At 45.5% G+C, this 23,359-nt stretch overlaps 1 protein-coding gene across 5 annotated transcripts in view; it reads right to left on the reverse strand.

Moving 5' to 3' along the window:
• ABCA1 (ATP binding cassette subfamily A member 1) overlaps positions 1-23,359 on the reverse strand; it is a 128,319-nt gene that overhangs the window by 98,053 nt on the left and 6,907 nt on the right. For all 5 annotated transcript variants that reach the window (XM_038553000.1, XM_038553002.1, XM_038552999.1 and 2 more), the window contains exons 2-3: positions 9,921-10,064; positions 967-1,060 (exon numbers count right to left, since the gene is read on the reverse strand). In XM_038553000.1, the coding sequence (XP_038408928.1) occupies positions 967-1,060; positions 9,921-9,986 (160 nt within the window). In that variant the 5' untranslated portion in view covers positions 9,987-10,064. The remainder of the gene's footprint in view (positions 1-966; positions 1,061-9,920; positions 10,065-23,359) is intronic.

A 23,359-nucleotide genomic window follows, 5' to 3' on the forward strand; every position in this document is an offset into this window, starting at 1 on the left:
CATCATCCCCCTTTGACAGAGTTGAGGACACTCAGGTACAGAGAAGTTAGGTCACTTGCCCAACCTGATATACCTGGGAAGTGTCAAAGCCAGGATTCAAACCCAGGGAACCTGCCATCTAGGGCTCTCAGGCTCTTAGCCTCTACTGTATTTTCTACCCTCACTGTAGAGGCAACTCCTGACATCACCGAGAGTCAGATGGTCGGAGCTCGATTTCACCTGTGTCACTTATTAGCTGTGTGACCTCAGGAACGTCCCTGTGCTTTTTGGAGTCCCAATTTACTCATCAAGAAATTAGGGACAAAAAAAAAAATTAAAAAAAAAAAAAAAAGAAATTAGGGACACCTGGGTGGCTCAGCGGTTGAGCACCTGCCTTCGGCCCAGGGCATGATCCTGGAGTCCCTGGATCGAGTTCCACATTGGGCTCCCTGCATTAGAGCCTGCTTCTCCCTCTGCCTGTGTCTCTGTGCCTCTCATGAATTAATAAATAAAATCTTAAAAAAAAAAAAAAAAGAAATTAAAGCCTATGTTCACAACGAGGGTCTATTATATGAGGTTGTTGTGACAGTCAAGTGAAATGATAGTAGTCAATCCGAGCAGTTCTATACAAATGCTGCTTCAAATGCTTTGGTCCCTGACTTACAACTGTGCATATGAAAAAAGACAAAGCATATGAAAAAGCCCTGGCAGCGTCCAGATGACAGCTGAGGTCCGGCCGAGCCTCAGGCGGCTTACCGAACCCCCACTCTCTGACTTGGCGGTAGGTAAAGCTTATTTTACTTTCATGATCTAAAATGTACGAAACAGATGCTGGCTATTATTATCATTACTGTTATCACCGTTCTCTAGGACCGTAAATGGTTTCCGGAGTTCACGCCTTATCAAAAACTTAGGAGCTTTTCGGTTCCAACCCAGGTGCAGTGTTTCCCGGAGACCGTGCCCTGGGGCGGGCGCGCGGATACTCACACTCATGTTGCTCATAGGGCGGGTAGCTCAGCCGCACGGAGATCAGGATCAGGAAGATAAACAGAGGCCAGGCCACTTCCAGCAACAGCTGACACTGGGGGGGAGCAAGACAGAGAGCACTGTGAATCTACGACTCGGAGGCCGGACTCCACTGGACTCCGGGAAACCTAGGGCCGCTCATCGAACAACTGACCAGCTCCCGGCCTCTCCCAGCACCCTCCGGGCTTTAGCAATGCCAAGTTGTTGGCGGCCCTCATGTTATGACATACTCCTTCCGTGCCTCTGTGTTCTCCTTAAGAAAGGGAAGACCCGGGGATCCCCGGGTGGCTCAGTGGTTAGAGGCCTGCCTTCGGCCCAGGGTGTGATCCTGGAGGCCCAGGATCGAATCCCACATCAGGCTCCCTGCATGGAGCCTGCTTGTGTCCCCGCGCCGCCGCCGCCCCCCCGCCCCGCCGTGTCTCATGAATAAATAAAAAAAAATCTTAAAGAAAGAAAGAGAAAACCCTCCTACCCTGCATCCTCTGGCTCTCTACTTAATCTTCGTTCCTCAAGACCCTCTGATCTCTCAGGCTGCGGAGAAGCCCTTCCCCTGTAACAGCATCGCACGCATAGTCCTCCCAGGGCCTTCTCCGCCAGCCTGTCCTCATCTGTCACTGGCTTCCTGGTCACTGGCTTCCTGGGGCAGTTTGAGGAAGCTGAGGGCAAGCAGGGAGTCAGCTTTGCACTCCCAGCCCGAGGGCAGTGTCAGGTAGGGAAGGACCCTCTGTGGAAAGGAAAGGGTGGAGCAGCCTGCGGGGCTCAACGCGGCGCCCCCACCTTGGCTCCTTGAAACACACACAACTTGCCTCCCCGCGGGGCTGAGGAGAAGGCTCCAGAGGACAACGGAAATGGACACAGGGCTCCACATTGACCTGTGCGTCTCCACGACTGGAAAGAGCTGGGAAAAGTGCAAAGTTCTTCTGCTGCATCTACTAAGGCCTCAGTGGGTTAGATCTTCTCAAGTGGGTTAGATCATTAAACTCCTAAGCAAGCACGATCCACTGGGTAAAACAATGCAGTGTCTCTAAAGGAAAACCTTGCCTCAGTGAGTTACCAGGGGATAAACAAGCTCAGGGACAGGATGGAAATCATTAGACATAATTTAATTGAACCAAGGGTGTTCAGACAACTAGGTACACTGCCCAAAGACTCTCACCGCTTTCATTCCCTTTGTTGCTAGACTCTGAGGTTCTAATTAGGATGAACACCAAAGAGCCCAGAAGAGTCATGGGGCCTTGTGGTTAAGAGTAATTACAACTGTGGCTGCAGAGTCAGAAAGCCAAGAACTCTGGCCCAAAATCCTCCCCTTTTATTCAAACAGAATTCTTTTTTCTTGGTCTTTAAGTCCATACATTTTTATTGTGGAAAATTCGAAATTAAAAAAAAAATCTAGAAAAGTAGAAACAAGTACAGAGGAATCACCCTTAATCCTACTTTCCAAAGATAATCCCTAGTAAACTGAGCTAACAAAAACCTCTATTAATATTTTTCTTTTTTCTATTCCTACATGAATACTTTTCTCTACAAAACTGACATTATAGAGCATATATAATTTTGTATTTTGCTTTTTTCAGTTAACATTATGATGGGAATGTTTTCCAGGACACAAAATATTCTCTTTAATAAATGGATTTTAATGGCCATTTTGATATTCCATCCCGTGAATAGATCATAATTAATTAAACTTCTCTGCTCTTGCTGGTGTTTCAAATTGTTTTTACTTTTTTATTTATCATTTGTGTTGAATTTTGTTATTTTAAATAACCCATTTTTAATTTCCAAAAACCTTTGATATGATTACCCATTAAACTCTTTCTTAAATCTTCTTTTTGGAAGGAAAAACAAAGATGATAATAGTAGATGTACTGAGGTGACAAGAACACAGGTGATTTTTTCAAAATACTTTCCTGTGTTTCCTAAATTTTCCATAATGAGCATGTATTACTTCTCGAATGGAACAAAAATCCACGTTAGCATATAACCATGAAGAAGAGTTTATATTATTTGATAGCACACGGTGGTGAAGGGGCGGGGGGGGACAGGTCCCTCTTTGGAAGAAAGCGTACTGCCAATGGAGTCTCCAAGACCAAAGACGTGGCTGGTCTTCCTAATATTTCTGCAAATAGTCCCAAAGAGGTAACACACACCGAAATTTCCAAGCTTTCAAATGATATTTGGTCTCCCCTACCAGCAGAGTTGGAAATCCCTCCTTGGTATCTCCCAGGTACTGGGTGCCTTCACCAGCACTTGGCACAGCAGGGCCCTATTTAGAAAGGACTTCCCCCCCACCCCACCCTGTCACTTTCTTCTCACTAAGTCTGCCACATATAAAAGCTTAAAAACCATTCACTGAGTAAGAGAATGAACTAAAGTTTATAAAATAATAAATATAGAAATATAAATCAGTTGAGCCCTCTGGGAAAGCAACTTGGCCATACATATTCAAAAGACATGCTTATCCTCTTTGACCAAGTAATATGCTCAGGAATTCATCCTACAGCACTAAATTTATAATATCAAAAAGCTATATACGTGAAGTTATTCATCCACTGAAACACTGTAATTGCAAAATATTGGAAACAACTTAGTTGCACAGCACTGGGGAAATGATTAAATTACAGTACATCTATTGGACGATATATTATGCTGTCATTACATCTATGAAACACAGACACTATTAACCATATAATATTAAGTGAAAAAAAGCAGAACACAAAAGTGAAGGCATTACAAGCTTACAGCTAAATAAAATCACTTCCAAATATTAACAAACAGGAATGAAGCTTTTTAAAAATGGCATAACTGAACGAACTCAGAAAAGAATAATGAATTCAGGAAAAAAAACAAGAACTAAACTAAACAAAGAGTATAAAGAAGATAAACAGTCATCAACCGTGGCATGATGAAGCTACCATTTGTACACTTAGGATAACAGAAGCTACCATTTATTTAGAGTCCAATATGTAGTAGGCACATTACATACGGAGTATTTCAATTAACCTTCCAAACAACCTTTGATGTAGGAACCAGTACTGTCCCCATTTTATATGTGGCAGGGCTAAAGCTCAAGAAGGGGCAAGTCATGGAGACAGAGGCAGAGTTAACATTAACAGCTAGTTGTGCCCAATTCCAGAGGCCACATGGCAGTGACACAGCAGGTGGCCAAGGTGGGAAGGTCAAAAAACACCAAATGGTCCCAAAGAGATAAAACCAACACATGGCCTATAGATTTATAACAGTTACAGCTGATACTGAGCACCTACTAATAATATACCAGAGATTTTTTATACATCTCATCTCTAATATTTAATTCTCATAAGTTGAACTGTTACCATGAAGCTAAGATTTAAAGAACCTATTACCCATAACCTGGTAAAAGAGTGCACCAGCACTTGATCCCAGCTCTACTGACCCCCATGTGCTTTTGCATCCATTTTACAGATGAGGACCCTGAGGCCCAGAGAGGTGATAAGTAAACATCCAAATGTTGGCAATAGGATATAAACTTATCGAATAAAAACTGCATTGATGAATTGCTATAAAACTAGCAGGAGTGTCACTGGCATCCTGCCATGGTAGATTTGGGGCCAAAAGATCCTTCTCTTACTAACTTCCTAATTTATGACACTTTTTTTTTACCTGTGAAACAGAAATTTTAACGCATACCTCTCAGAACTGCTTTGAAATTTAAGAAGATAATAGATATATTTCAAAACTACAAGAGGCAGTCTACATATCAAGAATCATTATTATTAACTATGAAGATTATTTGGAAATACAGGAACATACATACCAAATAATGTCAAATGAAAGAAGAAAACAGAACATAAAATGATACATATGTGATGATTTCAATAGTCTCCTTGTGCTATTGTCACTCAAGTCCTCTCAAGTGGCAAGAACCACACAATCTGATCATCATGACCCATCCACCTCAGAGACTTCCTTTGCATATAAAATAAAATTCAACTGCCCTTTCCCAGCTCCGAGGCCAGGCATGATCTGGCCCTGCCAATCCCCAACTCATTCCCGGCCAGTCTTCATTCACTACACCAGCGTCCACCGGCTTTTCTGTTTTTGACTCAGGAACATGCATTAGGCCCCATGGCCCTCACATCTTCTAGCTCTCTACCTGGAATACGGTGCTTCTCATCTCTGAGCTCCTGATCTTCGGCTTGAACTTCAGGGCTCTCAGCTTAAATGTAATAACTTTCCATTCTAAATTAAGACCCTATCCATAGCCTGGTGGTATCTAACACAGTGCCACAGAGTTTGTCTGATTTATTTTCTTCCTAACACCTATCACAGTTTGTTATTTTATTTTTACTCCTGTGATCACGTGTTTCATATCTGCTTCCCCCACTGAAAGGTACGCTCTGTGAGGCAAGGATCGTGTCTACATGCCTGCTTCTCCACTGTACACCCAGCACACTGTCCCACATGCAGGAGACGCTCAATAAATATTTATCCAAATGAAACAGTAAGTGGCTCTGTGTTCTAACTTTCTCCATGCCACAGGAGATGAAACTAAAACTCAAGAGAAATGAGTTTCCTTTAGCCATTGAGGCATATGATGGCCAAGCTGGAATCAGAACTGAATTAGAATTAAATAACAATGAGAATTACTATCTGAATTTGAACTGTCACTACCAGGCCAGGAACAAGGACAAGGGAGAAATGTGTACATTGAAACTGGAAGTGGGGAGGGAATGTGGAAATTCTTCATCTACCCTGGAAAATTCTCTAATGGCTCTTCAATGAGGAATTCTAATTTTTACTTATTTGATAGTTTATTCCTTACCATTAACCAATGTCCAAATATTGATCCCCTATGCAAAAATTAGAGTTACCTGAGAAAACCAACCACATGGTTATTAATCAGTTCTACTGGAGAAAATTAAAAGCAAAGGCAAAAAAGAGAGGCTATATGGCCACACTGTCCCATCTGTTCCATGGGACCTTGGCCTCTGGCTTAGCCTGAAACCAGATGAGGATCCTGAGAACTCTGAAGCCCCTCACCCTTCCTGTCCCAAGCCCTGTTTGGCTGAATGACTGCCACCCACACAAGTTAACCGTTACTTTGGACCCAAACTGACCTTTGCACCGATTTTCAACTTTCGCAACTCAGTGTATTCTTTGCCCAACAGAAACAACGGAAGCTAGCCCTGGTAGATGGTCCCCATGAGGGGACAGTGGGGGCACAAGAGAGGTTCCCCAGGATTCGTCAGCAAACAAGGACACAGAGAGAAAGGGCAAATGCTGCCTTTCAACCGGGTTATTCTGGGGTATACTGTTCAGCTCCCAGCTTTAACACATGCTTCCTGGCAGCAGCTCCCAAGGTCCCTACAACAAGGGAGCCTGCTTGAGACCTGCAAATGAATGGCCCATTTGACACATTTACCACATGTTCAGCAAATACTTTTTAAGCATATCCTGGGTGCTGGGTGCTGGGCTCTGGGCCCAAGTGCGTATACTCTAGGATCTGAGAAAATGGGAAATGAGCAATGATTTTCCACACATTGTGGGCAAGAACTATCATGGAGCTTTTTCCCCTGCCTAGTGGGCAGGGCTGGTTCTGACTGTGTGAGCTAACAAAGTGGGACCAAAACCCTTAACAGGTCCCACTGTCTCAACAATATAATCTAGAAAGCCAAGCCAGGTGGATTGGGAAGTAGCTACCAGTAAGCATTTCAGATCCATGGGCATTAAACCTTCAGTGCAGATAAAGCGAAGGAAGGAAGGAAGGAAGGAAGGAAGGAAGGAAGGAAGGAAGGAAGGGAGGGAGGGAGGGAGGGAGGGAGGGAGGGAGGGAGGGAGGGAGGGAGGGAGGGAGGAAGGGCAAGCCTGCAGGGCCACCAAGAAACTGGTTCTGGTGCCACTTCCATGACTAACCCACCCTGGACCCCCCTGCCCACCCTCCACCCCCACCTGGAATCCCAGTTCTATCAACTGTATAAGGCTCAGGCCAGGTCTTTCCAACTCTAACAATCTAAGCATCTGTAACCTGAAATAAACCACCACTTTTTTTGGTTCAGCAAAATACATTTCATATCAGGAAGTGAAGAAGCACATGCTAATAGGCTTGTGGTGTATCATCCAGAAAAGCCCTTTTGGGTCAGGATGCTGTATCTTTACTTCCGCCAACAACTTCCATAAGGCTACCAGTTGCTTTTGACTAAGCCTGCCTATCTCTCTAATCTTAACTCTTTTTAAACTCACAAGCAATACTAAACTAGAAGCAACAAGCTCAAGACCCGTGGAAGCTGGCCCAGTCTGGATGGCCCAACCCCACCTCCTATTCCAGTACCCTGAGCTCCTGATTCCTTGGTGGACTTTGGGGAAATCTCTCCTCTGCTCTGTGTCTCAGTGTTCTCATCCATGAAATGAGAGCTCTGGGCTGGACTGCCCCTGGGCCCTGCTTTCATTGTTAAGATGATACAATGCTTTCCACCACTCGGTGGCTAATAGACACACTACGGCAGAGATGGTTTCCCATCATGTGAGCTGTTGCCACCAGGATGAGACAACGCAGAGGACCTGGACCACATGAAGTTAAGAAGTGAGGGCAGGTGATGAATACATAGGATTTGGAAACACCCAGGACGTGGGAACAGCCGTGAGAAACAGGAGCAAAGGCAAGCAAAAGCTCAGAAACATCAAGATTTTGAGGCTGAAATAGAAAAAATAATGATACTACTGAAAAGCAATTTGACATAGTGATTTAGAGTACCAATGTTAGAGTCGGGTTATCTAAATGTGAATCCTGTGTGTGCTTCCTGACTAGCAGTGTGGACATCACGTGGATTACTTAAACTCTCTCTGTACTTCAAGTATCCCAGCTATAACATAAGGAAATAATAGTACTTCGTGGGGTCCTAAAGAATGAATCCAATTAATAACCCACTTAAGGGCCTAGCACATGGAAGCTCATTCTATTTGCTTTCATTATATTATAAATATTATATTTCACTATTACTGTCATCACCAAGACAGATACAATACATAGATTCTAGTCTCTGACTAGTGATTTTAAGATATAGGTCCACACTTGTAACATAAGGGGCTAAAAAAAAAAAAATCATCATCGTTTCTCAGACTGGAAAACCTATATTTCAATGAGGGGTTAAATATGAGGTCTCTGAGGATTTTAAACATTTTGTGTTTTCATTTCAATGGTCATCTAAACAAATTCAAATAAACATAACCGAATTTTCTGAATGCCTACTTTGTAACTACTTCTGGCATAAAATTTGAAAGCCTAAGTTTATATTTGTGTCTGTGATTGTGTTGGCACCAATATAATTGTAGCCAACTAATGAGAAAGGAACAGATGCAGATGCAATTTATAAATGAGGAGACTGGAGCAAATGAAAGCCAAATGACATCAAAGGAAGGTCACTGGAAAAGTGGTTGAAGAATGGAATCGTTGTTAGCACATAGTAACATAGACTGTCCAAACTCAGAAGAATCAGCATTACAGCATTTGCTACCATATTCACATTACCACTTACACTTTGGGTTTCAGCTGAACATTGGCAGCTGTCTTACTCCATTAACAATGTTAATTTGAATTGTATTGGCTTTGCAATTTTGTTTGCATTTAATTTGTAAGTATGCAGGGGTCATTTGGTTGTATAACAGCCTGTAAGAGCAGAGGCTTATATCTAGTTTCACATATGTACACATCTAAGAAACGTTACAATAAAAAAGAAATCTCGTGAACACAAGGGGACCTTGACATTTTTGTTTTCTTCTAAAGAAGGTCCAAGTGTTATTCTAGTTTAAGAAACACTTAAGTCTCTCAGAGGTCTCTTATAGCTCTTCGTGCCTAAGAAAGACGATCATTTTGGTTATAGACATGTTAAGCTTAGTTAAGATAGCCCAGTGGGGACACAGGCTTAGAACTCAGAAAAAAAAAAAAAAAAGCAGGGCAGGAAACAGGGTTTAACAGCCAACTACAGGGGCGCCTGGGTGGCCCGGTCAGTGGGGCGGCCGACTCTTGATTTCGGCTCAGGTCAAGATGTCAGGGTCGTGAGATCGAGCCCCACAGCAGGCTCTGTGCTGAGTGAGCGTGGGGTCTGCTTGAGACTCTCTCTCCCTCTGTCCTCCAACGCCCCCCGGCCTCCACACTCCCTCTCTCTAAAATAAACAAATAGATCTTAAAAAGAATAAAAAAATAAGAAGAAGAAGCAGGCAGCTACAGAGCCGTGCAGACCAGATGGGGTGTCTACGAGTGTTCGGAGACAAGCCAAGCGCTGATGTCCGAGCTTCAGGGACGTCGGCAGGCCTCACAGCCTTGCCCCTTCCTCGGTGTACCGCCCCCATTCACCCGAGCATTAAAGGTGATCGTCTCAGGATTGCGCACAGGATTCTGCGTCCCATCCAGGAGGTGAATGACTTAGAACCCTCCAGAGAAACCAAACAAATCTCAGTTTCGTATTCCTCCTGGCTTGCCGGCAGAGCTGCCTGCGTGAGTCCACACGGACGCTCAGGAGACCCAGGCCCTCTGGGAGGGCTGGGCCGTCAACTCACTTCGCTCTCACCTCCCAGCAGTCCAGGGGCCCTTCGGGTGCTCTTGGAGAGCCCCCAGGTGGCCCCCAGGGCTGCAGCAAACGGACAGAGTGGGCTGCTCAGGGACAACGGTCTGCCAGACGCCGGAGGCCAGAGCTCCCGCCTGGGCACCCGCACAAGCTCCAGCTCCCTCTCGGCCTGGCTGCTCATCTGCCGCGTCCGATGAGCAACAGGGCGACTGCGTCAGGCCCACGCGGACCTGCGCCCCCGAGGGCCACGTTCACTCCATCCCTTTGAGAAAACCAAGGAGATTCCCTGTCCTCCCCCCTCCAGCCCCCAACTCAAAACCACGAGGAAAAGCAGAGGAGAACCGCCTCCCCTACACCCGAGAGACCCCCGCTTACTGTCTGCCTTCTTCTGAAGGTGAGGTTCTTCCACAGCAGCAGGCGCAGCTGAGGCCAGGAGGCCATGTCGGCTCAGCGGGCGGCGCCAGCACCGTGCGTGTGGCTCGGGGGCCCGTGGAGGCGGCCGCCGTGGCTGGTCATTAACTGAAAGATAAAGCAGGAGGGGAGCAGCTATCAGTCACCGCGGCGAAGCCAAACGCCAGCCCCCTCACCTGAGACCTCAGCCCCCGGATCGGGGGCCTAATGCTCTCCGGAGGTCCCGAGGCCCCAGCTGCTGGCCCCAGGGTTCTCCCTGCACAGGGATGCTTGCTGGAGGTTTCCTGGCGGCGGCCTGCAAGCCAGTCATTATAATCCTAATCATTTTAGCTCCGTTGGTGTGATCGTCTGGGAATGAAAAATGCACTTAAGAAAACAGACTTAAGGGCAGCCCGGGTGGCTCAGCGGTTTAGCGCCGCCTTCAGCCCAGGGCGTGATCCTGGAGACCCGGGATCGAGTCCCACGTCGGGCTCCCTGCATGGAGCCTGCTTCTCCCTCTGCCTGTGTCTCTGCCTCTCTCTCTCTCTCTCTACCTGTGTCTTTCATGAATAAATAAATAAAATTTTAAAAAAAAAGAAAAGAAAACAGACTTAAGTGGCTGGTCCGAACGCTGAGGTTGGAAATGGCATCCTGGCATCCTGCAATCCCAGACACCTGCCTCACCTCTCTAAGAAAATGCCTCCCTTCACGTAAAATGTCAGCGGCATTTACAAATCTGGCCTCGAATCTGGAGTAATTTATGCTATTCCTTGAAATCTGCCGCGGACGACATTTTCATCTGGCTGCACAGTTGTCCTTCAAATGATAAACAGCACCACCCATAAAGCAGTTTCCCAATCCGGAAAGCCACAGCGTATCTTGGGAGACGGTGCGTAAACACCGAGGAAGTGGCCCCGACACCTGGCTCCCAGATGAGGAGGACAATCCCAGCGCTGTGTGTCGGTGGAAGGAAAACAATACCCCGTGGAGAAACAAGTCAGCTAAGGCAGGTGGAGAGCATCGCCTGGGAGACCAACAAGCTCCCACTGTCCAGACATCTGTACACCCTGGCTCCGCGCCACCCGCACCTGCAGCCCGCACCTGCGCAGAGGGCCCGGCTACTCCTTGTCAGGTGCTGCAGGTGCCTCCTTGGGGACTGTTTCACCATGCTGGCGGAAGGGATGGTTCTCCTAAACAGGGGATACAACATTCTGTGTGTCCCAGCTGCCCACCCGACAACTGTGTTATTACAGGCTGGAATAACCCCAAGCATCCATACTACAATTAAAGCTGGGGAAGGTGCAGAAAGTGAGAAGTGGGAGGAGAAGGGAGGAGCACACAGGTCAGAGGTAGGCCCTGCGGGCACTTGGGAGTCACGAACTCCTGGCAGAAACCAGAAACCAGCTTTGCTTCTAAAGAGCTCAGTTCAGCACTGTGGCCTCCAGTGGAGCAGAGGTGGGAGTGGGAGACGAGGCATGAGGGATAAACAGCAAACGGAACTGATGCAGTGACCACTTGTGGACACCAAACCAGGTACTGGGCCAAAACTCTGTGAGTCCAAATGCAATGCAAAGGTCGGCCTTTAGCAGGATTTTACTCCTTTGTTGCTCACCCCTCAAGGACTTGCACTTAAAACCTCTAGAGAAGAAAAGAGATTGGGGGGAGTTTTCAGTGTCTGAGAAGGACCCTACTATTATATTACGTATTTTAATTCATTCATTGACAATCCAGCAAATCAGGAATTCCTCTGAAATATTCAAGCTTCAGGACCGATTTGTTTTATCATTTGCTCAGCAAACCTCTAGGACACAGGCCCCCAAAATTACTCACCCCAAAAAAGAAGAATTAAACCAGCAATGCATTGGTTCGCAATCTGTCGTTTAAAGATGTCAACTGACCTCCCAGGCACTGAGAGCCAGAATGCGACTGAGACATGTTTGCAATCCCAAATTGTTTTGTAAGCGGCCTAGGGTAGGGCCTGCATTCCAGAAATACTGAAATAAATAATTAGCTAGATTTTTTCTCATGCAGATCTGCTCTCCAGGAATCACTTAGTTGATTTAGAAGCTACATGCATCTTTTCAGATGCCCAAGGTAACAATGAGGAGGTTGGAAGACAGTTTATAATTTTAAAAGGAAAATTAAAGAAAGAAAAAATTAAAAAAATAAATAAATAATGAAAGGAAAAGTAACGCAGCAGAAAAGAGCCCCAGTAGGAATTAGTCCCAATTCTGTGCCCTTGGCCAGGCCTTTATACTCTCTGGGCATCGATCTCCTCATCAAAAAATGCAGATGACAACACCTACCTTGTGCGAAGTTCGAAGAACTCAATGAGGTAATATAAGTAAGTTCCTGACACAGCACACGGCACGCCAGAAGTGCCAAAGAAACGAGTTCCCTTCTCCCCACTTCTCTTTCTCTGTCCTATCGGTATCTTCTAACAGAGAAATGGTTCTATCCTGTCCAAACATTCTTTTCTATTCTGTTATTCCTAGCGAACCCATCATGGGTTTCTGGAAAGGTAGTAGGGGCCAAATAGGAAGGATGAAATCTGAAGAGCCCAGTGTTTGGAGACCCCCGTGGCCAAACCAGAGCACAGAATCCCCCAAGTCTGAGTGGAAAATCTCAGAGGAAAAGACAACACACACCTTAAAAGAGTGTCCGTGATGAGAAAGGCCAGGAAGAGGTTTTTTGGAGACTGTTTTCCTGAAAGTAGAGTCTCTGGGTCTCCAGACAGGGGTTCTGAGCCCAGGGACCCTCTAAGAGACATTCAGAGAAGGTTGTTAGGAATAAGGACCCCAGGGCAGCGCTGAAGACTCTGCTCCGGCTTTGCTGACTACAGGCAGGCAGGCTTCTTTCCCCAAATCCCCCACGCACCTTGGCTGGGCCTGGCCCCCTGCATTATTTCCCTCCTCCCACTTTAGAACACGGTGATCACTGCTGGAGCAATTCTGTCCACAAAGGACGGTTTGGCAATGCCCAAACCCCTCTGCTCAGGTAACTGAAGCCAAAGGGACATTTCTACATCAGTTTTCCAAGGAAGTGAACAAACAAACCAAAACCAAAAAGAATGCAGTACTATGTACTAGATTTCTCAATGTTTCAAAGTTAGTGGCACACTTGCTTCTGCCCTTATGCACATTTCCAGTTACTGGCTGGAAAGGGTCCTACTTCACAATCACCGCCAGTCAATAGGCCACTCTCATCCCACTCCTGGGTGAGCACAGCAGCCACTTCACTGGTCTCCCTGCCTCCGGTCTTGTCCCCCTCCCATCCGTGTATCACAGAGCAGCTGCAGTTTGTCCACGAAACCGGACATCCACCTATGGTATCCCCCCTCTTAGAAGGCTTTGCTGGCTCCCCACTGCCCTGAGGATGAGGCCCAATCTGGGTCGTGGTTTAGCTAGTTGCCCTGATGACTCCCACCCCTCTCACACTGCTCCCCGCCTCCTAAACCACGCCCAGAAGAAACTACTTACAGGCTCCGAATGGGCCACACTCTCTCCTACCCCGGGACCCCTTGATGTCTGGGCGACCCCTCCTCCCAGCACTGTCAGCCTGGCTAACTCTTCCTCAGACTGAGATCTCAACCCAAGTACCTGCCACTTGCCCAGGATCCTGTCCCGATTAGGCCCCCTACCCTGACACCTAGGTTCAAGCCCCTCGGGGGCTCCCAGGACTGCCTTTGTTTTCCCATGAAGCACCTTCTCTCACATTCTGAGTCTGCGGGGACCACTCCTGTTTTCTTTATCCCTATTTCCCTAGTACCTGGCAAGTGCTAAGCAGTCAGGGAATATTTGCTTAATTAACTAAGAGATAGACAAAAGAAATAGGGTTTCGGGATGTAGGGGTGGTGGCATTCCTGGGACTGTGGTAACTGATTTCTCAAGCTTGATTAACTGATTCCCACAAATTGTCCCCAGAGAGGGAGCTCAAGGTTCAGCAGGCTTCTATCACACACTCTGAGGCCACAAAGGGCTGCTGAGCTTTCCCAGGCGACTCCTGGGGCATCCGGGAAAATGTAATTAAATCTAGGTCTACTTCCTACAAACATCAGGTTTAGCAAGGCCTGGGCAAGCCATCCTAAGGCCAGCAGAACCGTGAAATCTACTTTCTGCCAATCCCCACGCTAGAGACCTAGCTGTCCTCTCTCCCTGGGTCACGTCATCCGTCACTCAGGTGACCATCCTTTGCCCAAAGGTAGCATAGTTTCCACACCCTTTTGTAAAAAGACCTAATGGAAGTGATTTTTCAAATCTTTTTGTTTTTAAGTGAGCTCCACACTTGGGAGTGCAATGCGGGGCTCAAATTCATGACCCTGAGATGAAGACCTGAGCTGAGATCAAGAGTCAGACGCTTAACCAACTGACCCACCCAGGTGCCCCATGACTTTTCAAATCTTTAACCAACTTTTTTTAAAGAAATGTTCACTTCCAATGCCACTGATACTATAAAATTATTAGTATCTACAGAATACAACAGACTGCTAAAATATAATCTTCTGAAATAAGCAAAGGTGCTCAACATCGTTAGTTGCAGAGAACTGCAAATTAAGACCACAATAAATACCTACAACACATCTGCTGGAAGTATTAAAAGTTTTTTTAAAGTGCTAGCCAGTATGTGAAGCACCTGGAACTCTCATATACTGCCTGTAGGGATGTAAAATGGAGCAGATTACTTTGTACAACAGTTGAGCAACTTCTTGTAAAGTTATACCCTGACTGATGATACAGCCCAGCCATCTCATGCCAGGTATTTACCCAAAAGATATGAGGGCATACGTTCACAAAAGACTTGTGTGTGAATGTTTAAAGAAGTCATGTATGAAATAGCCAAAATTAAAAACAACCCAAATGTCCATCAACTAAGGGATAAATCCAAATGGAATATTACTCAGCAAAAAACAAAGAACAAACTACTGATACCTAAAACAGCACAGATGAATCTCAGAAGCCTTATGCGAAGGAAAATAAGCAAGACACAGAGAATGCCTACTATAGGACCCCAACTACAGGACATTCTGAAAAGGAAAAACAATGAGGACAGAAACTGGATTAGTGGTAACAGGTGGAGGCAAAAACAGATTGCAGAAGCAGCACTGAGCGCTGGAAATATTCTATACCATGATTGTGGCATGACCATGATTGTTTCTTTTTAATTTTATTTTATTTTATTTATTTTTTTTAATTTACTCATGATAGACATAGAGAGAGAGAGAGAGAGAGGCAGAGACACAGGCAGAGGGAGAAGCAGGCTCCATGCCACGAACCCGACGCAGGACTCGATCCCGGGACTCCAGGATCCAAAGGCAGGCGCTAAACCGCTGAGCCACCCAGGGATTCTCCCTGACCATGATTGTTATACAACTACATATACTTATCAGAACTCATCAAATTGTACACTTTAAAAGGGTAAATTAAACTGTATGTAAATTGTGTATCAGTAACCCGACCCTCTGCCTCCGAAACATCACTTGCGTTCTTTATTAATAGTTAATATACTCCACAAGTCCAATCATGCCTTAGAGAACCTGAGAACTATATAGCATAAAGATTGCTTATTGTGTGATTCATTAGCAAGGTGAAGAGTAGATAAAATATTCACTGAATAGTCATTCAACAAATAGGCCGCCTTAACTCTGCAAGGGTCCCATTAGCACAACAAATATTTACTGAGTGCCTGTTAGGTGCCAGGTGCTTTCTAGACACTGGAGATCCTGAGGTGAACAAAAGAGGCAAAGTTCTTGCTCTTGTAGAACTTCTCTTCGAGGTGGAAGATAGACCATTGTGGGTTGTTAAGGCAGCGAGTGGTAGTAGTAATGAAGAAAAATAAAGCAGAGTAAGGGGACAGAAAGCATGGGGGAAGGGGTGGCTCCTTTCTGAGAAGAGCCTGTAGGACAGTGAAATGACACTGGGCTGGGCTACTGGCAAAAGGCTCACCAAATGACAGCTGGGATTGCGAATTCTTTCAACTTTTCCCTAAACCCAAACCTGGAATGTCAGATAGACTCGGTGATGCTGGCCAAAGAAAAAACTGTAACTATAGGTTTGCAGGAAGCTTGGTGTGAGGAGGAAAGTCTAGGACTCCCGTCAGCACCCACCACACTGCTCCCCCATCCCCCTTCCTCACCAAAACATGCAGCTCTTTGGAATTTCACAAAGAGAGATAGGAGGGGCCCCTGGGTGGCTCAATGGATTAAGCATCTGCCTTGAGCTCAGGTCATGATCCCCTGGTCCTGGGGCTGAGCCCCATGCAGGGCTCCCTGCTCAAGGGGAGTCCGCTTCTCCCTCTGCCCCTCCCACTGCTTGTGCACACACACCCATGCCCACACTCTCTGTCAAATAAATAAATAAATAAAATATTAAAAAAAAAAAAAAACAGAGATAGAAGAAAGGAGGGGAGAGAAAGAGGGAAGTCCTGCTAAAAAGACAAGGTAAGAGGGTTTTTTTCCCACTTGGCAAAGCCAAAAGAAAAACAGGAACTACTTCCCGTGACTGCCATCTACCCTTCTAAAGCATTAAATCTGTCTGCGGAAATGTCATAGGGGGAAAAAATGCACATGTTTGCACTGCTGCCAGGAACTCTTAGTCTCCGCAGTAACCAAGGGGTTGGCTGGTCATTTTCCTGTGGGCAAGAACACTGGGAGCGCAGGAAGCCAGGCCTTCCTCGCCACCATGGGGCTGCGCTGCCATCGAAGGCCGGGGCAGTCGAGCCCTCAGCAGGGCATGTGCCAGAGGAGGGCCGCCTTCAAGCGGGGAGCACGCCGTCACCACTGCTCACTGGGGCCGACACGTTGGCCCCTCTGAGCAGAAGAGAACAAGCCCTCCCAAGGCCCTACTCCGGTCAACGGCCATAGTAGCCAATAGAACGAGCTCCAGGTGGTGCTGGAGACCCGTTCCCACCACATCCCTGCCCCAACCTTATAGAGAAGCTGAAGCCTCCAAAAAGCAAGGGACTTGCCCAGACTTAACCCCTAGAGTTTGAGCTACCCTATTTCCCAAGAAGCATTTGTTTCAACAACTGTCATATGCTCTCTCCCACTATCCTATTTCTCCTACAAGGTTCTGTTTCTTCTCCTGAACACATTTTTCTTATGAGTTCTACCCGAACGGTTCATATACCCAGAACATGCAGTCAGCAAAGAGCTTTCACTTTTCCAAAACAGGGGAATATGACAGTTCTCTAAAGTCTAACTAGTTGACAGACAGATGGATAAAGTAGATGTTCTACTTCATTGACAAATGTCTACATAGTTACCAGGAGTGAGACAGAAGTTGAAATCTGTGACAACAGCTTAGCATCCCTCCTGATGACACGCATCTAGGTGTCTTATGTCAATAAGCGGCTGGCCAGTAACCTACAGAGCGGCAGGGAGATTTTCAGGCAGGATTTAACCATATCACACATGAATGGAAAATGAGTTGGCACTAAAGCTTAGCTGATTGCCTATTCATGAGATGTTGATACAAGAGCAAGAACCACAGATGTTTACGCCACCTCATCTCCAGAGAGATGTGGAGGGTCCTGTAAACTTAGGATATGAAACCCGTAAGCCCAGCAGAGCATGCTTGCTTTGGGAAAGGTCTTTAATTGCATCTCTGAGCTTCTGTCTCTGATCAGTAGCCACATTCAGAGAAAAGGCTAATGACATTACTGACAGTCAGAAAACCAGGCTGCCACGGGCTCACTGCACCCATGACTGAAGACAGGATGGGGCTGCTGCGAGGGAAGGAGGGGATGTGGACTGTGACTTCTCTCCCCTGCTGAGTGTTAGTAAGCCTAAAGTTCATCTGACTGCCTCAGTTTCACTTTTCTGGTCTCCAGATGCCACCAAGCTCTCTACCCTTAAGGCTATCCTTGCCAACCAGCTAACGTACACCCCCTTCCACTTCCCAACCATCCTGTAGACCCACAAACTTAGTGAGACTGCCCTTCATTGTCATTAGACCCTTAGAGGCCTGTAGAAAGGGCACGTGCGGGTACTCGGCCACCCCTGAGGGTGTGTTCCTACTTAAACCGTCATATATTAATACTCAAATATGAGGGGAAAAAAGACGTAAGAAACTCTCCAAGGTAAAAAGCCAAAGATAAACGGAAGCCATTCTATCATTCTAGATTTTGATCATTCTGGAAAAGGTCTGCTATCACAATACCTATTTTTAAAATATAGATCCAATGAATTTTATCAATTCTAACAATCTGTGATTCGGGCATGTGGGGAGGGTTTAAAGTGCCAAATGCATCATCCTCGATTATTACTAACAATTAGTTTATAGAGAAATACATATTCAATTTCCTGGACAAAAGGATCTGCTAATAGCTAATTTTCAAAATGAAGGCTATGAAATGAACACACAAAAACTGAAAGAGATCCACGAATACTGTCAAATCTGTAACTAGCCTCGGAGAAGCATTATTTCTCCTGCTGTCAACAATTCTCTTTCAAAGGAGACTCACAAGGTTTAAATCTATTTCTATCATGTCACCGATATTTAGACGACCAAAGATCCTATTTATCACTCTCGACATTGCAGTTGCTACTGGCTAAAACAATCTCAGGACATCTAAAACTGTTAAGAGCCCCGGTTCCCAAAAACAAATCCATCCTGTACCCAAGTTCTTATTTCATTGTTATAGATTTACGGAGAAATTCTAACAAAATGTTAGAGAGAGGCTTTCTCCCCCTGCTGATTTCCATTAAACAAACACAGGGCAACCTTTCAAAGGAAGACTTCAGCAAACAATACAACTATTTGCTTTCTCTCTGGTGGGGGGGTGCCCAGGACAGAGGAAAAAGAACCTTTCCTGTTGAAAAGAAATCAACTTATCAACATTATAGATCACAGAAAACCGTTTTTTTTTTTTTTATCCACTATCGTGATGCCAAAATCAGAAGGACCTGCAGAGAAGGAACTATTGAAGTCATAAACACCCTGAGCTGTAGAAACACAAGCAAGCAAGTCTCCATGAGCAATCAATCCTTTATTTGCAGAAAATCTGGACTATCGTGTTCCTTCCCTATCATTGGTGCAGGAGGGTTTTCTAAGAGAATTTTAGGATAAAAGGCTTAGTGACTGTATCAGCAAAAACCATTTTGTTTGGCTTACATCTCTGAAGGGTCAGCATCTTCAGATGTCCAAACTTCTCCTAGCCTAAAGGGTTTATTTTTACAAAAGTGCTCAAAGGACTTAGGGACAGATGAACTCAAACCCCCCTCACTGCCTTCCCCTTCCTTTAGGCCTATGCTGCTATACAGCAAACTCCCCCCCGCCCCCCCAACATCCTTAACTCTTTCATTTTCTTGAATTGACTGGCCTAGTAGAAAGGAGGCTTTGGAGTCAGAGAAAACAAGGTTGGATTCCTGACTCTGCTACTCACCAGTGCTGGGACCCTAGGGACTCCGAGCCCCTGTGTCCTCTCCATAAAAAAGAACTAATAATGTATACAAAACATTCAGTCAGTTCCTGGAACAAAGTAAGTGTCCAGTAAATGGGAGCTATTATACTGATTAGTGCTGCTGACTTCACAGGGCGAAGCATTCATCAAGGGTGGGGCACAAGGTAGGCAGTTTATTTATTAAAGGAATCTCTCTTCTCTCTTCTTTGTCCACAGAAGGTACTACTTCCTCCCAAAGGCCCTTCCAGAAAGAACTGGAGCTCTTTCCAGTGCCCAGCTCAGTAGAAGATGTAAAAGCATGACCCTGAAATCCTGGTGTCGCTTCAGGCATTGTTTTACCACAAAACCCCCTGGTGGAGGCCCCCACCCCTTACTTACACTATATCCTCAGGGCTCTTGGCAATCGGCTCCTCTGCTCCATGCAAGCACACTGCTGCCTTCCTCCAAGTCCTCAGCGCCTGGCTTCTGTTCCCCTCTCCACCCCACCTTCCTCCAGCGTCTACATCAGCTACCTATTTGCAACCTGGGCCTTCTGCTTCCTCCGTCTTTTCAGCTCTCCCTACAATCTTCTCCTGGGTACTGGCTTACCAGGCAGTCCTTGCCAAATTGCACACCACCTGCTGCAAGCTCCGGGTCCCAACATCTTCTTCTCTGCCACACTGAGCCCTGGGGCCCAGGATGACTCCATGCCCCTCAAATATTTGCAGAACAAAGGCTTCTGAAGTCTAGACCTCAGGAATGAGAGAGAATTAAAGCAGGTTCGCTACAGTAAGAAATCAGAAACTTCACTGAGAGTGAAGGTTCAGGTGGCCCAAAAGCAAGACAAAATTTCCAGCTGTGCTCATAGAAACTCAGGTTCAAGCTGGAGTGCATTTAATTTGGTCGTCCTTGAAGCTGCTCTAATTTGTTGGGAAGGACATTCATTTTCATTGACTTCATGTGAGCAAAGGAGAATCTGTAATTTGCCAGGCACAGGCTCTATAACCCCTGTAAGCACGCCAGTTACAAGAACACCTCCCCTCAGGGCTCACCCTAAGCATAAGACTGTCAGCACTTGTCAGGGCTCTTGAACCCTAAACCCCAAGGCTCAAGTTGAAACCTCACTCAGTAAAGCCTAGCAACACCTGCATACGATTTTTCCACCTCAATACTTATTCCCTTTACTTTTGCCAAAACGAGTTACCTAATCTTCAGGCTCTCATCCAGTTCTAGCTGAGTATGTGACCAAACCCAGCAATCCTGTCCAGAACACCTTCTCTCAGCTCTTAAGGCAGTGCCAGCTTGTGTCACGTGCCTGCGATACTTCTGTTTCTGCAGCCCATCAGGGACCAGGTAACTAGGTAAGTGAGAATTCAGTTTGGGTTCAGAGCAGCCACAGGTGCAGGGGGTCTAAGCTCTGCCCTCCCAACGCTACCACTGAACTCCTTCTCTATAATAACCAAAACAAACCATGCTGCTGGCTGCTTTGCTAAGTGAAAAGAAGAAAGAGGAATAAGATCACAAGTTTAAATCCACATACTTGTGATTCTGAAATAACAAAAACCCAAGGATGTTAGCCTTTTTTTCTTTTTTTTCTTTTTTTTTTTAAATACTGGCAACATGAACTCCATTATTGAGGTTTGGGAGGCTCTTCTCAGAGGAAACAGATTTGTATTATTGCAATATCATTATGATTCTGAGTATACCTTCTAGAAAATGTTGTCATTAAGATTTTCACAAATCAAACATTTTATGTGCCAGATAAAAAAAGTGCTCGAGGAAAAAATGACACTAATCTATTGGGTGGAACTCCTGCTAGCCTACTTTTCTTGACAGTGGTTTTATAGTGGCATGCAAATGCACAATCCCATTAGCCAGACTGCCATGTGCTAAGTGTCTACTTCAGGTGAGCACCAGAGTCCCCAAATGGAGGTCTGCCTAAAGGACAGAGGGCCTTGCTGGTCTGTGCAGCCCCCGGGGCACAAGCATGCGCCTTAATGAAGGCCACTGGGAACCAAGTGTCAGACAACCCTCCATTTGCTCAGCGGAGGAGAAAGCCACGCTGTGATCATGTGAAATGTGACCGGGATTGAAAACTGGGAAATGGCACTAATTCCACTAAATTTGCAAATCCTGCAACAGGACTGACAACTGAATAAACACAACTTGACCAAAGGCTTTCTTTCTCTTGAACTCAAGGTCCTTATTACAATGAACACAATCATTAAAGTTAAAAACAAACAAAAAAAAAAACAAGAAAAACCACTCTGCTTTGAATCCCAATTAATCTTAACCGGCCAAAATTAGCACAGAGTTTTTATACTTTTGCATAATGGAAACAGACCCCGGCAAAGACTCTACCTTCAGGACAGCTGTGGGGATTTCCTTCCGATTCAAACTTACAACCAAGGAACAACTTGTATTGAAGAGAGAGAGGAAAAAAAATACAGTTGAACAACCCCTTAAGATTTAAATTGGATCAACAGACAATAAATAACTGAGGCCAGTCCAATTTTCAAGATTCGGTGTCCGTTTTAAGCTGAAAAGGGCACACTTTTATAGACACAATTTCTTTTTTCTCTCCTGAAAGGACCCTGTAAATATTACCCAAAATTAGGGGGCAGTAGCAAGAACCCTGGATTAAAGACACAAGGGGCCGAGTTTTTAATTTCCAGTTAATGACCAGCTGGGCTGGGAATCTAGGCAAGTCACTCCAGCACTCTGAGCCACAGAACAGAAGACAAGTCTTGGTGATGAAGAGGTTGGAGTAGATCTTCTGAATCTAAGAAAACTGCCTAGAGCTCAGGTATCAGACTTGAGTTTGAAACCCGGGCACTGCCATTAGCAAAACAGGTGAACTATGAACAAGTCCCTTAACTACTACTCTCTGTCTCAGGTGCACCATCTGAAAAATGAGGCAACCTCAATGTTCCCCCAAACGTGGGAAGAGTGACACCAGAAGGATTTAAGAACTGCTCAAATTCCACTCAGAGGATTTTAGAGGGACAGGCACAGTGGTAAACTCTGACTCACACCATGAGAAAAAAATCTTTCTTTTCAGCATTTTTTTGGCTTTTTTTTTTTTTTAAGATTTTATTTATTCATGAGAGACAGAGAGAGAGAGGGGCAGAGACACAGGCAGAGGGAGAAGCAGGCTCCCTGCCGGGAACCCGACGTGGGACTCGATCCCAGGTCTCCAGGATCATGCCCTGGACCGAAGGCAGTGCTAAACCGCTGAGCCAGCCAGCCTGCCCCATTTTTTTGGCCTTTAAAAAATTTTAATTACATTAAGGAAAAAGTTTTTGCTTGGCCTTCTCTTCAGCACCTCTTTAATATAGGCTAGTCCCCCCCACCGCCTTTTTTTTTTTAACAAGGTAAGAAGTGTCAGAGTCCACTAGCATGTGTCGTCAAAAGCAAGTTTTATAGACTGTTGACCAAAATAACTTGTTTTCATTCTAGTTTGTGAGTTATCTTTTATCTGAGACAACTCTAATGTTTTCAATTTAGAGGGCCCACATAAGGTTAATTTTTAAAAATTCATTGATGATTACAAAAAACGGAGTCAACCGAAATAACCTGAGTGGCTGATGTGCCGCCTATCCAATAGAGGGTGACAACGACAGGAGGTGATGAGGTGGAAAGCCTAGCCCTAGCCGCGCTCTCATCTACCCACGGCCAATGGGTAAAATCTCAGCCCCTGAGGAATAGGAGCAGAGGGCACTGTGCAAATACAAGCAACCACAGAGAATATAAGACTCCAGAACAATGAGAAGCCAAAAACCAGCAGAAAGGGGTTCCTAAAGTCCAAGTCAGAGACCTGAGGAAAACCTGTGGAAGGAGATTCACCAAGCTGAGTTCAAGTATGCCTCTTAGAATCGAGGATAAAACTGTCAAAATAGGTCACAGTCTTATTTCAAAGAGCCCTGAATGCCAAGCCAAATATCATTATGTTGGCAGATCCTCAGTCTTTTGACATTTGCTCAGCACCTAGTACTTCACCTGATATTTGAAAAAAATATTTGCTGAAGAAATGAATTTCAGTCTCA

This window comes from Canis lupus, chromosome 11 (assembly GCF_011100685.1).
Source record: "Canis lupus familiaris isolate Mischka breed German Shepherd chromosome 11, alternate assembly UU_Cfam_GSD_1.0, whole genome shotgun sequence".
NCBI lineage: Eukaryota > Metazoa > Chordata > Mammalia > Carnivora > Canidae > Canis > Canis lupus.